The sequence below is a fragment of the Mytilus trossulus genome, unplaced genomic scaffold, assembly GCF_036588685.1.
Source record: "Mytilus trossulus isolate FHL-02 unplaced genomic scaffold, PNRI_Mtr1.1.1.hap1 h1tg000244l__unscaffolded, whole genome shotgun sequence".
Classification (NCBI taxonomy): Eukaryota; Metazoa; Mollusca; class Bivalvia; order Mytilida; family Mytilidae; genus Mytilus; species Mytilus trossulus.
This window is the reverse complement of record NW_026963317.1, coordinates 1,082,976-1,099,066: the sequence shown is the minus strand read 5'-3', so window position 1 is coordinate 1,099,066 and position 16,091 is coordinate 1,082,976. Positions and strand designations below refer to the sequence as shown.

Below are 16,091 nucleotides of genomic sequence, written 5' to 3'. Positions count from 1 at the left end.
AACTTATCAATTATGCATGCCTTTATGACATCATTTACCAGATAAAGGGAATTGTCTGTATCCCTGCACTATTAACATTCATAAAGCGTCCTTGTGATTGTCATTGTGCATGATAAACTAGAAATAATATTTCTGTAGGTACTTAATCATAATTCCCTTATGATAGCTGTGCTGAATATCAGTTATAAGAATTTGATTTGCCGAATAAATAATTCGTGCAATACAGCATTATCAGTTTTTCCACCAATCGCTAAACAAAGGAATGGAAGTGACGAAACCCCAAAACACACAAATGATGTTCACTAAAACAAATCAACCAAATTTAACTTGTTGAAGACAACAAGACTATAAAAAACAAATTTGTAAACAATTTTCATTTGTTCAAGCCATTCATGGTTCATCCCTTTAAGCTGGTAAGGATCTTTAAGGATGTCGCTACTCTGTAAAGAAATAACAAACTTTTTAAAAAGTAGAAAAAATGGAGGATCCATGTGCTTGTTTTCGAGATATAAGCAATTGAAAATTTGGCGCGAAATAATTCTTTCTAGATTTTTCATATATTTAACATTGGCACCTTCTTTATTTCAAAATTATAAAAAAATAACAAGAATTTTATAAAATTTTGAAATATGGCTTTTTAAACTTTATATTAAAAATTATGAAAAGAAAAGTAGGGGTTATAGAGGGCAATTTTTTTTAATGACAAAACATGGATAAAACCAGAGAAATTCAAAAATCTGGGGAAAAAAAATGGAGGAGCAAACATCCTTAAGTGGGACTTGCTTGCACCTCATGTGTATATTGGGTTTATTGAATACAAAAGTCTATCAGTTTGTCATCCAAAATGGCAGCAAATTAAAATAACTCCGAGTCAGTTCTGCTAATTGAAAACTTATAAAAAAAATATCAATAGATCAGAACAATGAAATGAAAGGCACATAATTAGAATACTTTACCAGCTGAAGGACGCCTCCGGGTGCAGGAATTTCTCGCTGCATTGAAGACCTGTTGGTGACCTTCTTCTGTTGTTTTTTCTATGGTCGGGTTGTTGTCTGTTTGACACATTCCCCATTTCCATTCTCAATTTTATTTATGAGTTTTACTTATCTTTAAGGTGTTGGAACTTACTTGAAAGAAAAGAACCCCAAAGTACAAGTATATCTGGCTGATCCGCAGGTAAGTTCTGTTTTCTTTTACAAAAAATGTGACTATTTTTACTTATCAATTTATTATGTTTTCTCACCTATCTATCAACTGCAATTTTTACACCCTGTTATTTTCTATTCTTTTCTTTTCAGCCAATTATTCATTGTTCTTAAAATCCCATTGAGACCCTCATATGTTAGTTGTTTGTAGAATATCCTGTGGTTATTTGAATCATTAAAGCCAATATCTCCTTTTTCCATTGCAGTACCTTGATAATAGCAGCATGAAGTTGAACATTACAAATATGATTATTTGAATACGGACATAACAATTTTGCAAAATTTTGCCAGGCCTTTAAGTGTTTATTTATCGTGACCATTCATTAAGGCATACAGGTTAATAATGTTACTGTTGCTATAGATATGAAGAGGTATAAATTTCTGTCTTTCAGCGCTAAAAAATTTGCAATTAATTTTATAATGAAACTCATCACCTAGTTGTTCCTTATCACATGGATGAGGGGGATAGGAACTTTATCGGGACTCAAGGATGGGGTGTTTTTAAGCTCAGGATTTTGAGATTGACCTTTTCAGGACCTCTGGATTTGGTTTTTTAAGCCCAGGATTTAGGGATCAGGATCCCTCCTATCCCCCCTCATAGATCACAAATTCTAGCAATAAAAAAACATTTCTACCAGCCTCAATTGGCAACTTGTGACTTCCACATCTAAATTTAATAATATTATACATCAAATCAGTTGAGAGAACAGAGAGATATTTTTCAAAACCCTTAATTCAGTCTTATAAATTCTATAATTGATACACTTACAAATGAAGGTGAGTTAAAAAATTGTACTTTCCAATTTTCAACAAATTTTTCATGAAGAAACTGTTTAACTTGTCTTGACAAAATAACATCTTATTGTCTGAACTTATCAGAGTTATTCCTCTTTGTTTACAATTTTAAAACAGATATTCAATGGTTTAAATACAAACTGGTCACCATTGAAACACAAATTAACACATTGGCGGATCCAGGGGGCTGGGGAATTCTAGGGGTTGGAACCCCCTTTGTTTTTGGCTGATTGATGCATATAAATGGGAGCATATAGCTGGAACCCCTTTCTTTTACTCTGGGTTGGTTAAATGTTAAGATGTAAATTGTTTACTTCAGTTGCAACTTTAATATTTAAAGTATAATACAATAGAATCGCATACTGTTCTTTCAATTAAATTCAGTACTAAGATGAAGAGTATTTTAAAATTCCAGCACAAACAGATACTATTCAATAGGGGTGGGTGGAGGGTGGGTATCCTCTGATTTTCACAGTAAGAATCCTGCTAGAAATTCTGTATCATCTGTATTGGCAAATTAAATATGGTCAAGGTTTGAAATAAAAAAAAAAGGATATGAGGTAGTTGAACTATTTATTGCTCCTTTCCCATTTATACTAGTAAAATGTAATCGCTTTGGCATTTGAAACTAAATGCGTTCGAACACATATTAAGGTAATTATTGAATGAAATACCATGAAATCCTAAGCAATTTTTACTTGTGAAGTTTTATCACATTATCGAGAGATTTATGGCTTTTTTTCACTAAATCATATCAAATTATCGTATGCTTATTCCTGGTTTCAAATTGTAACGATTTGTAAAAAAAATCATTAGATGAAAATACAGCAAATCGCAGATCTGACCTGTATGAATTTTCAATGGACCTTTTAGATATGGTACTTAAATTGTGGGATGGATATATGATCCACCCAAGATTTATATATCCATTATAAGTGTGCCTGGATTTTTTCTAGAAAATTTCTAGATCAGAAATAATTTAAAATCCTGGAGTATGGGTCAGTGAGTTTTTAATTCTGAGCATCATGCATGATTGGTGGATAAAACAAAAGACATTGTGTTCTGGTTTGATATGAGCATAACTACACACAATATTAAGACAAAACTTGGGGGCCTTTAATAGCTGACTATGCGGTATGGGCTTTGCTCATTGTTGAAGGCCGTACGGTGACCTATAGTTGTTAATGTCTGTGTCATTTTGGTCTTTTGTGGATAGTTGTCTCATTGGCAATCATTCCACATCTTCTTTTTTATATTTGTACTTTCTATTCTTGAGTATTTAATATGTGTCTGTTCATAATTCAGAAATAAAATATCTTTTGTATTAACAATTAATAAAATTCACAAAAATTAGTACCACTAAGTGTTTTCTCGCTTTAAAATTATGTGATTGCATCTATTCCTATATTCACAGTGGTTATAAATCAGTTGCAGCATAAGATTTACCTTGATTTTCATAGATATAACATTTTTTGTAAAAATAGTCATGCTAAATTTTTTTTGAAAAAAAATCTACTTTTAAACTCTTAAATGTCTTCAGTATCATTATTTATATATATTTGATACTTAAATATTTTTACTCTTGATCATTGTAAAGAAATGTTGATTTGCAACGTAGGTATAAATGCATTTGAAATTCCTTTTCTTATCATAAATTTTCAACACATGCTGATCTATGGTTAGAAAATGTACTTTCAAATATATGTAAAAACACAAAAATCAACTTCATCCCATAGACATTTGTCTCTGTAAAAAAATAGTTTTATACACCTTACTATATTCAGTGTTCTTATATTTCTCTTGTATCATCCTGGTAAATAGGAAATTAAGAAATACCATCTTGTTTTTAGAAATTATAGCACAGAGGCGGATTTAGGGGGGACCAGGGGGCTTCGGCCCTCCTTTTTGGGTAAAAATTTGGTTGCTTATATAGGCAATCACTGAAGTGTGACTAGAGCGGGCCCCCTTCTTAAGTAGTCAGTGGGCCCCCACTTATGAACATTTCTAGATCTGCCAGTGAAGCATCACATCCATAACTATTTATAAGAAAATCTATTCAGATAGCATCACATTTTACCAATATAGCATCACATTACCATGATGCCAGAAGCCCCTGGGGAGAACACTGTTAATTTATATATAAAGGTATATAACTTGGTTTTTATTTTTAAGAGGCAATTGCTGTTAAATATTTAAATCCAGTATTCAAATGTATCCTTTGACCGAATTTTTTTGTACAATTATGAATCATATAAATATTTAAAATTTATCAGTAGAGATCATTTGACATATATCTGACTTAAAATATGAAGGCTATAGTAATAAAATCAAATAGGAAATACATCTGTGTTTAATTAAGTTATAAAGCTTAGAAGGAAGATTTAAGGTCAGAGCTCATTATATTCACTGCTTGTAAATACAAGTAGAGAAAATTAAAGTAAAGTAAAGCATACATAAAGTCATAAACCTTGTCAGTTGTTGTCTTATATCATATTTTCTTATTATTTGGTGATTAGGAGAATTTGGTGTTGGTGACAAATCTTTGATGGTGTCTTTTTATGTATTTACAATTTTGTAGGTTGATTAATTGATTGTTGGAATTTAATGCCACTTTTTGACTCTGGCTACATCATGGGGGACATTATTTATTGGTCAAGAAAGCTGAAATAGACACATAGTTCACTGTTGAGGTTTTACTGTTATGGATCTTAATTTACACTGTTAGACCTAATAACATTGGCAAATCAATCACTTTCAGTCGGTGACATTTTCTCATTAACAAAGATTTACCGGGAAAAACTTTTATTTCCTTAAAAGATAGACAAACTCATAATTTGTACATGGCCATAGGCCTACTGTACTGTCTTTTATTACTCATAGTAAGTCAAGTCATAGTATCACATGGTCTTATGATCACATGTTCATTTGTCTGGCCTCCTTCTTAGACACAACAGACACTCTGCTCAATACTGGGTCATGACTAAATGGGTCATAGTTCAAGGTCACATAATGGGTGTGAATATATATGTCTATGAAAAGGACCAACCAGCAAATTTAATATGTACCAGATCCTCTAGATTAGGCAATACTGCGCAGTTAAGGGAAATATTCATAAAGTATTAAGATTTGAACAACAATTCTGATATAAGATGGTTATATAGGTAGATGATGTTATAACTTGTGTTAAAAATTTTCAACTGAAGAAATAGCCTTTGTCAGAGTCAATAATAAACTGTTTTAGCTTCACATATTGATATGTTTTGTTATCCCTTATAGGCACATCTTACACTTTTAAGCTCAGTACTGGGTCATATCAAGATTTATATATGTATATTCTCAAATTAAAAAAAAATAATAATTATACTGAAGAAAAAAAATTAATTCCTCATATTTTCCCAAAAATTCACTACAGTAAAAAGAACAGATTTGGTGAATTTCATGAAAATAAGGACCACTTCAAGCCTAATATTTGCCAACAGGAATAAATATGGGGATGCACTTTAATCATAAGAAAAGTTGTTTCATATTTTATTATGTTGCCGCCTTTTATAGCTGACAATACTTTACATGTTTTTCTCATTGTTGAAGGCCATATTGATATATTGATGCCTAAAATCACCTGTTTTTATATTGTTGTTTGTTTCTGTCTCTATAATTGTTTTTAGTTATATATTATTAGGTTGAATTAGGCAGGCGGTTTTCTGTTTTTCATTTGTTCACTTTGTTATTCTGTGGCCTTCCATACAATGTATTGATATTTGTCTATGTTGGCTATTACTGAATATAACAGACGTTCCTGTAAAATTTTGACATCATGAGAAAAAATGTCTGACGCAAAAATGCAAAAGTGTTTTTTGTATGATGTCACTGCATAGTTCCAATTTAAGTGTTGCATAATATCAGATCAAGTGTGGTAGATTTTGTTATAGTGATAAGACCTATAGCTCAATTACTTTATACATTTTCAGGTTTCTGTTCATTGTTGAAAGTTGTAAAAGTTTTGGCTGGCTGCTGACTTCAGTCATGCTTCAATGATTCCCTATACAATCAACCTATTTTTTCCGACAAAAGGGGGGGCATGGGCCCCTAGGCCCCCTGGATCCGCCTATGAATCCAGTTTGTGTTTTAGAATCTGATACATATATATCTTTGTATATGCACCCAATAATTTCATATTAACAGTATCTTACTATACAAATCCTTAGAATGACCAAAACATTCTACTGTTATTCTTAGTATGTAACAAAAATTATTTAAACTTGTAAAGTAAGAATTAATGAAAATATACATGTATAATTAATTATGGCCATTGCCTTTGTAATTATAAGAAGCTGCAAATGATTAATACCTTTTATGGAAGGTGTGAAATTACTGCTCTACGTTGCCTTATATGGGCATTACCTTTTGTGTCTAGTGTGAACTCATTAACATTCACTGAGATATTGATCAAAGTATGTTCATTATATCCCTGATGCTGTTTCACAGTTCCTAGAACCATGAAAGCAAAAGACATGCAAAATTTATTGGCAACCTTTGAATTATTTATATTTGATTGGGTTTGAGACTTGCATATTGGTTTTTGTAACTTCAGTTGTATTTATTATATAATAAAAAGTTTTATGAAAATGGCTCTTGAGACCCATATCTGAGATAATGTTTCTCTTGAGAGAATGATAAGCTAATTGTGCCACAGTCATCATTTTTATGTCATTCAACAATAGTCTACTGGACTGTGTTATTGAATTATTCATATAATTGCTTTATAAATAGTTTATTATTACCTTCAATAAATAAAGAGGTCATCTGTAGAAGAGTGATCAAGTAGTCTATATCTCTGATGCTGTTTAACAGTTCCTAGAACCATGAAAACAAAAGACATGCAAAATTTATTAGCAACCTTTGAATTATTTATATTTGATTTGGTTTGAGACTTGCATATTTGTTGGTCATCTGTGGAAGAGTGATCTAAGTAGTCTAACTACTGTATCATTAGCCTGTTAACACTGAGTTTGTGAGTTAGAACCCTGTTAGGTGAGGCTGCATGCGACTCCAATCCTATCAAAGGTCAGTCAGGGGTTTTCACATGGCATTCTGGCTTCCTCCACCAATTAAAACTTCCTACCATGAAATATCCCAAAAGTGGTGCTTAAAAGTGGTGCTAAAAATATCAAAATAAAATCAACTCTGAGGTTGTGAGCTAGCTGAAATCCCACCCATTGCAGATGCATTCGACTCCATTGTCAGTTATACTTCTGAAATTTGGTGGTTCTTTCTGCACACCAAGCTTTATTCACCAATAAAAACTGACCACCATCCAAATAGCACAATGGTTTTGAAAGTGGCGTTACACAGCAATTTATCAATCCATTATTGATTTTCAACGATTTTTAAAGTTTGTTTTATTTGTCAATGATTATACAATGATGACAACCTTCACTACATATTTCAGAGAGCTGAATGAAAGTGCTTTGTTCTTGATTCTTGTTTATTTTGTTGTATAATAAATTTGAATTTTATTTCTCATTATAACTGAAAATTACATAGTTAGAGAAAATATATATGAAATAACAATTTCTTTATATATTCAAGCACATGTGAACAATACAAACATAAACATTGAATTATATATAACTAAATCATTGGTTTCCGTTTTGAATTTTCCTCAGTGTTCAGCATTTTTGTGCTTTTTTATTCACAAAAAGGACAAAACCTATCGTTTCTGGATATGTTATTCCACCTTCCATTATATGTGTTTTTAATATGCCAATGGCAACTGTGAGATTTTGGTGACTTCTTTAATTCTTTATTAGAAACCAATAAAATATTTGTATTCATATTTATATTGAGTATTCTACCTTTATTGAATTTTTAAAGCTAAATCTATGAATGAAAAGATTCTCAGCCAAAAAGTCATGGGTCTTTAAATTTTTGGTGTCATATATATAGGTGATGGTCCTAAAAATAGAAGATCTATATTTTATCACTTTTTGTTCCATTTTTAAAATATTTTTCAAATATCCATCCTTCCGACCTGTTTTATATACATGTATATGCTTTCAGGAAATGTTTTATCATTCATGAGAGAATACTTTTAATGGGAAAACCCTGTCGTCTGATAATATCTTTGACAACATTTACTAAAGAATTCGACCAATTTTTTTTTAAAGTATTACAAGTGTGAACTTTTTATATGTCATTCAACTTGAAATATGATATAACTTATTACTAAAAAGACTGGATGTTATATATATATATCAGGGAAAGAAAAAGATTAAGTAGCAATTGAAATGAAATAAAACCTCATTTTCCCAGTATGATATAAGTATTTTTAGCTTAGATATGAGCTGTTTTTGATATTTTTTTATTAAGGTCTTATATAACTTCTCAATAAATATCTTTGATGGCTGTGGAATTCACCACAGGAGAAAATGTAATGGTATTTTTTATACTGTTTAGATCACAGATGTGGATATTAAGAAGTGCAAAAAGTTTATGCTGTTTTGTATTGTATGCAAAAAAGGACACAGTCAGTTTTTTTTTGTACCGGTATCTTAAAGATAGCAAAGAGTGTGTGAATTTAAGAAAACGCATTAAAACATTCTCTTTTTGCCTGATAAGAAATTCTTCCCTGCGAATAGTTTCAAAGGCTTGTCAAAATGTTAAATCATCTGCATTTTATCTCCTGTGAAACTTTCATTTCTGATGAAAATGAATGATATTTGCATTAATGTTCAAATTTGAAATTTAAATTAAGTTTTTATAGCAGTTACATTGTTTAAAATTAGAAATGATATAATTCTAATCTTTACAAATGATTTAAATCGAGGTACATCTGATGAACTTGCAAAGATTTGGGTTTTTTTCACTCAAGAGTTACTCATATCGGTATCACAAGTGCCAAATAAAAAATTCCATTGAACGATTTTATTTTATGGTAAATCAATTCAATAAGATTATAATACTGACCACTGGTTCTTGCAGTTATATTATATGAGTTTTAGTTCTTTTAAATTAATAGATCTTCAATCTGACATGCAAAACCACATTGTTGGTCTCTTGGTAGCTCACTTGCCTGGAGTGCAGCAGGTTATGGCTTGGATTCCCGCTTAGACTTACTAAGGACTTCAAGGGAAATCAGTATTTGCTGCTTCTCTCCTAAGCATGTATCATATAGGAGTAAGAACTAAGACTGGTCATTCACAGTCAGAATTATGTGTCTGCGTTTTGTTATCCATTTGTTTGATGTGCTAGAGCTTCTTATTTTGTCTTTTGATAAGGGACTTTCCATTTTGAATTTTCCTCAGAGTTATTATTTGTTGTGATTTTACTTTTTTATGCAAACTTTCATTTTATTTTTTTTTTCCCGCCTAATATTGTTGAAAAGATTGTTCCAAAAAGGGGAAAACTTTCATAGAGGAATAAGACAATATACAATTCAAAAGGATGTTTTCTTTCGAAAATGTCAGTAACAGAAAGGAAATGTGAATTGTTGTTGAACATCATTTGAACTGATTTAACTACTAATTTATCTTCTGGTCTGTCCTTGAATTTACAATTATGAACATTTTCCATGCACACATATAGGAGCTGATCTCATTAATTTAGTAGTTCAATCTATTTTAATTCTCTGACCTAGCTTTGGCATATCTGTCGCTAGCATATTCTATAATTTTCTGTACTACTTTGCACTGCATTACATAATTTTTTTCTCTGATAATTATGTTAAAACGTAGTCAATGTTTCAGTATTTTAAAGGTGAGGGTTGTTTTTTGTTGATGTATAAAACTTTATTACTGCATCAGTTTACATGCTTACTCAATACACTAAACAGAGTGTTTAGAACATGTGTCTATTTTATAGATATACATGTACTGTACTTTTAGATGCAAGAGTTCAAAATTGCTTTCAATACTAAAATATTATGGCGATTTCAATTTGCCTTTTCTCTGTAAAGGACAATTGTACTGATGGGGTATTATTGCCTAAAGAGACAACTCTTCACCAGAGACCAAATCACATAGAAGTTCATAAATATTGGTTACAGTTTGGCCTTTAATAATGAACAAAAAGTAAAATAACTATAATACCGAACTCTGAAGAAAATTAAAAACGGAAAGTTCGTAATCACATGGCAAAATAGAAACCTCAAACTCATCAAACGAATGGATAACATTTAACATATAACTTGACCTTTTCTAATGTAGGAACTCGTGGATTAAATCTGGTTTCATAGCTAGCTAAACCTCGCACTGGTATGACAGTCGCATTAAATTCCGAAAACCTATTCCACATAGTCAGCTGAAAAAGGCCTTTTTTTTCTCTCTTTAAAGGACCACTGTATTGTTTAATTCTAAATGATTACAGAAGCTATAAAAAAAAATTGTTTCTCTCACTCACATATTCCATTTTTTATATACGAAAATGCCTGTACCATGTCGGTAATATGACAGTTGTTGTCCATTCGTTTGATGTGTTTGAGACTTTGAGAATTTGCCATTTTTTTATGGACTTTCCAATTTGAATTCCTTGAAGTGTAGTATTTTTGATATTTTTCTCTTTTCACATGTTCAAGGTAAAATTCTGAAAGTTTAATCTAGTGGAATTCAAATCATAAAAAGTATCATAATATACATAAAATAAAGTATATTTTTCTGTTTTCTCATAACCTATAACATACCTGGCCACTTATTACATTAACAATTAATTAGGTCTTTTTCAACAATATGCAATTATATAAATAATATAACCTATCATCTACAAATATGTCTTTAAAGGAAAAAATATCCATCAAATTAGGCTATTTTACTGAAAACATTCAGCCTTGGGTATATAATTATATAGTATGTATGCTATTATATGCAATCAGCTGGCCATTACTGTTTGTGACATTCGAGTTATTAATTACTAATTTCATATGGGAATTGATGGAACATTAGTATAAACAAATCAATATCATATTGTATTTCATTTGTACAAGATGAAAAGGGTGTGGAAAAGCTTCAGATTTATTAATCATAAAAATGTATTTAAACAATTATAAGAAGCTATGGGCCATATTTATACAAAAGAATCTACATGTAAATTGAGTAAAGTTCATTAAAAGGGAATAATTAGCCAACTTCCTTTGAAGGTGATGCAATAAATATTTGAAAGTTTAATGATTTTGTTTAGTGAAAATTAATTAGTAATATTTTTATGGCGAATTTGATATGACAATTTCCTGGTACAATGTATATGAAACCATAGGCTTGACAGGTGTATAATGCGATGAAACTTTTTTGAGGGGGGAAATCTCGAAAAGAACATCATTGATACTCATACATTGTTAATTAGTTGTATTTATTATGTAATCCAGTATACATGGTATTATTAAAGGTCCAACATTATCTATTCAATAAAAAGTCACGTTTTGTAAAGAAAAAACGAACATTTAGATGACTGTGAACAATTAAATATCATTTTCAATTGCTTCATTCAGATTTTTCTACTTCCTCGTTTGCGATTTTGAATGTGCAGTTCAAAAAGTCAACCAGAAATATTACTCATCATTTAGAAACTCACTTAAAACACACCCTTTTTCTGTTACATCCGCATACATGTTTATCAAGTTCAGACGTATTCTCTTAACTCTTCAAATGAAAACTGCCACTCATTAAATACCCTTTATTTGTTCTTGAGGGCCTCATTATTCAAGTGGTCAAAGTATATGACCTACTGTATTACTAGACTGTCAAAAGCCTAGGGTGTGAGTTCCAAACATACACGGGACAAGTGCACTCGACTCCAATCTTAATTTACTAGAATTGCCGGTTTTCCTACTGAATGGCTCAGGACACTCAGGCTTCCACAATATCCAATCGTTTGCCTCGAAATATCATAATAGTTTTGAAAGTGGCATTAAACCCCAATTAATAAATCAATCATTTCAAGTGTCTTGTTTTGTATATGTCTGCTTGGATACATTGAGAATAAAGAAATTTTAGAGACTTTAAGATGTCATTGGTCCAGGTACACTCATCTAGATATATTGAGAATAAAACAATCAATAAAAACATATAATGGTTCTTTTTGTGTTCCAAAATTTTACAAAACTTTCACAAATATTTTGCTTAACTGACTTGATAAAAAGATAGAGCTTTCCCTCCAAATTATGAATATTCAGCTTTTTAAAAATGTAATGTATGAATGAATACCAACATTCAATATTATTATTAAACATGTTTTTGTTTCACATATAGGTATCATACCGTTAACCATCTTTCATATTTTTTTATATTCTAAACCAATATTTTAGCATTGATAATACAACTGAAAAATATAAAGGGACTCTACCAAGCTCCCCTAGCAGAGCTAGGTTAGAAGACTTTTTGTTTACACCTAATATATACTTCACATATCTTAATTTGGATTTATCTAAAAGTTCATTCATATAAACGTGCTGTAATAAATATTCACTTTCTTTCTGGCATGCTGCAGAGCCTGTTTTAAACATAGCTATAATTTCACTGCCATACATTAATAAACTCATCATATATACCAGGATTTAAATTTCATATTTGCACCAGACGCGCTGTTCGTCTACAAAAGATTCATCAGTGAAGCACGAATTACAGATATCCATAAACAAGACTTTCACATATATTGAATTTTTCTTCATATCATTTCTTTACTAATAAAAAGTAAAAAAATAGAAATACCGAACTCCGAGGAAAGTTCAAAATGGAAAGTCCTTTAATTGAAACATAAAATACACCAAAAGAATGAATAACAACTGCCATATTTCTGACTTGGCACTATTATTTTCGTATGTAGAAAATAGTTTATAAAACCTGAATTTATAGCTGGCAAAACTCTCACTTGTAAATTTCATTATATTGGAATCAATGTGTGAACAAACAACAAAACACACATTTATTATAGGTAAAATGTCAAAAATAGTGGCAGTTATAATCTTAATCACAATACAAACCATAATAACTTTTCTACCTCAGGCAAAGATTACCTAAGCTGTATTTTGCAAACATTTTAGGAATTTTGGTCCTCAATGCTCTTCAACTTCGTACTTTATATGGCCTTTTAAAGTTTTTTGGATTCGAGCGTCACTGATGAGTCTTTTGTACACGAAACGCGCGTCTGGCGTATGTACAAAATTTAGTCCTGGTGTCTATGATGAATTTATCTATTAACAACATCATTAAACTGAAAAGAAGACGTTATGAAAAGAGCATTCGTCTAGTTTCTGAAATTGAAAACAAAAGCTTTTGTGCTTTCAAAATTGTCTAAACCTCGTGTATGAATGATTATAATGATAGAATCTGATACTTAAGTGCAGTTATGCAATAAATGCAGGACGTTGGAGTTACTTTCAGACAGCTAATTTATCAGACAAAATACATAAACATTATTACTTAAGTCTGAAAGGCGTGTGTCTTATGTGGTTTTTATGAGGTGTTTATTTATGAACACTTGAAGGATGTTATTTGATAGCTTTATAGTTTTATATTTATTTTTGAATTCAAGTGGCTTCCTAAGTGGCTTCGTCTGACCTCTTCTTATTACACTTCAGAGACTGCATTAAGATCCCACCACATAATTTTCTGTTAAATATGAAAAGTTCAAATTTTATTCGAGCTCTGTTTGGGACAGACACTTTCAAATGATAGTAGAGATGTGTTAATTATGAGATCAAATTAGCTTCAATAGAATAAAGTTATAGTTTGTTTCAATTTTTGTATACATTTGTTTTCAAATTCAGATAGATGAATCCCCCCTATTGATATACTTGGTTACGGATTGAAGACGGTAAATTAGAACATATGAATTGTATAACAGGTTAAAGAACAATTTATAAACCTCATTTTGTAAAAGACTAATACACTGAGGAGTCGGAGTTTAATGTGCTAGATCACAAAGTTTAGATCCGTAAGAATATATTCTTAAAGCTCCAACATTTCAAACGAATTAAAAACACCAGTTTAAGGTTTTTGGTTTAATTCAACTGTTATTCTCAATTGACGTTGAATCGTCCGATGAGAGTTGAGTTATCATATGATTTATTAGTACAAAATGTATACAGTGAAATAAAAAAAATTCTGAATGCATATTACAAAATCAAAAGATAAAACACAACAAACGAATGGACCATAATTGCGTATTCCTGACTTGGTACGGGCAATTTCGTTTTTAGAATATGGTGGATTGACCCTGTTTTAAGGCGCTATTTTAATTTTAAATCTCAATTTTATTGTGACAAGCGCATCAATTCCATTATAGTGTATGTTAATGAAATCAGTCAGTTAATATTCATAAGGTTAATGCATTAATTTTGAAAAATATTGTCCCGAGTCGAATTTTATATTGCACGCGCTTGCCAGAGCAATATAGATTCTACGAGTTATGATTTTTACTATAATGAATAACCCTTTTATTAGTACAAAGCAAAGCTTGAAAAAAATGTTAAAAATGCTGACGTCACTAATTCAAATTTTAATAATTATTTATGCAAAATGATATACATGTAGCATAATTACACGCTAACTTTTGGTAACATTTTGTCGGAATTATTTTTTACCATACAAAACAATCACATCTTTAAGGTCATACCACATTATTATCTATGATCTCTTACAGTAGTAAACATAGTAGTACGACACCTGATACTTAATATGCGACATTCACATGCAAGATGTAGATGTTTATCCGGTATATGTTTCCAGGGCGTGGGTAGATCACATAACTTCGGAAAGGAAAATTGTCCTTTCTATTTCCTCGCTTTACAACTTGTAATGTAAAAAGTACTTATAGTGTCGTGTATTTTTTTTATTAAAATAATAGAAATAATTTGAATTAAACCAAACCTCCTCACACCCTATTTATTTGAATTGTTTGAATTAATATTACTAAAGATTTTCTACTTAAGGAACATATTACCTTATCATTATCTTACATTTTTAGTAAATATTTGGTTTTAATGCTTTTCAACTACTTATTTGGAGTGAATTTTATTTAAAGTGTTTTGCTTCGGATGTGATTGCATAGTCTGGTGTAGACGAAATGTGCGTCTGTCGCTCAAACATATAAGCCTGATATCTTTGATGTTGTCTTTTTATATATCTTCAACACCTTATTATCTTGAAAAAAAACACTAGAAACAATTTGATACAAACCAAATCTCCTCAGAACTCACGTATATACCTATATATTTCAGACCCTAGTTAATCTTAAACCATTGCTACTTTTAGTTGTAGAATGTGACCTATATGTTTAATGGTTTTTCTCATGCGGAAACCTCTTGAATTGGGTCGTTATTAGATCGTATCTGATACATTGATTTTACTTTAAAACTTTCCCATAAACTATCAATCTTAATCAATTTATGATTTCCTTTACCGCTTTTTTAAAGATAAAAGAAACAATATCGTTCAAACCTAAGGTGTTTTATATGATGTGGTTTATTTTCCCGCCTACATCTTTGTCTATCAACATCATACCTATATAGTCTTGGCATACTTTCAATTATATTGAGTACATTTGTATACTAGTATTGTCATTTTAAGTCTTTTTTCATAATTGATCACAGATGCATGCTTTAGCTGTTCACCAGTGTTACTGGGGTGAACAGTCTGACGTAAATTTTAATGGAAATGTAGAATTAGTAAATGCACAATTAGATTACCTAGACAAAGTCATGGAAAGACTTTACCTATTTGTTCTCTATTAAAGCAGTCGTGAGGCCTCTTTTAGGAAAACTGTTGTTTACATTATCAAAGATTTGTTGGGTTATTATAAACATATGTATATGTATGTACATAAAAATGAGGAGAGGTATGATTTCAATGATGAAAAACATGAAGAAGAAAAAAGTTTACATGAAGTGGTACTAAATGAAAAAGGCTGCCGTATGGCCTTCAACAACTGAAATAATCTTAATCATATACTAGTAGTCGGCTATAAAAGGCGTCTACTTGAATAATGTAAAATCAATACCATCGAGAAAACTAAAGGCAAACAATTTACAAAAATGAAAAAAATCAGAATATAAAAACATACTGTTAAAATCAGTAGCAATCGGCTTAAATCAACAGATCGTTA

At 30.7% G+C, this 16,091-nt stretch overlaps 1 protein-coding gene across 1 annotated transcript in view; it reads left to right on the top strand.

Moving 5' to 3' along the window:
- The window catches only part of LOC134701428 (uncharacterized), a 57,427-nt gene that overhangs the window by 16,773 nt on the left and 24,563 nt on the right, over nucleotides 1-16,091 (top strand). The window contains exon 9 of the mRNA XM_063562578.1: nucleotides 1,115-1,176. Coding sequence (XP_063418648.1) covers nucleotides 1,115-1,176 — 62 coding nt within the window. The remainder of the gene's footprint in view (nucleotides 1-1,114; nucleotides 1,177-16,091) is intronic.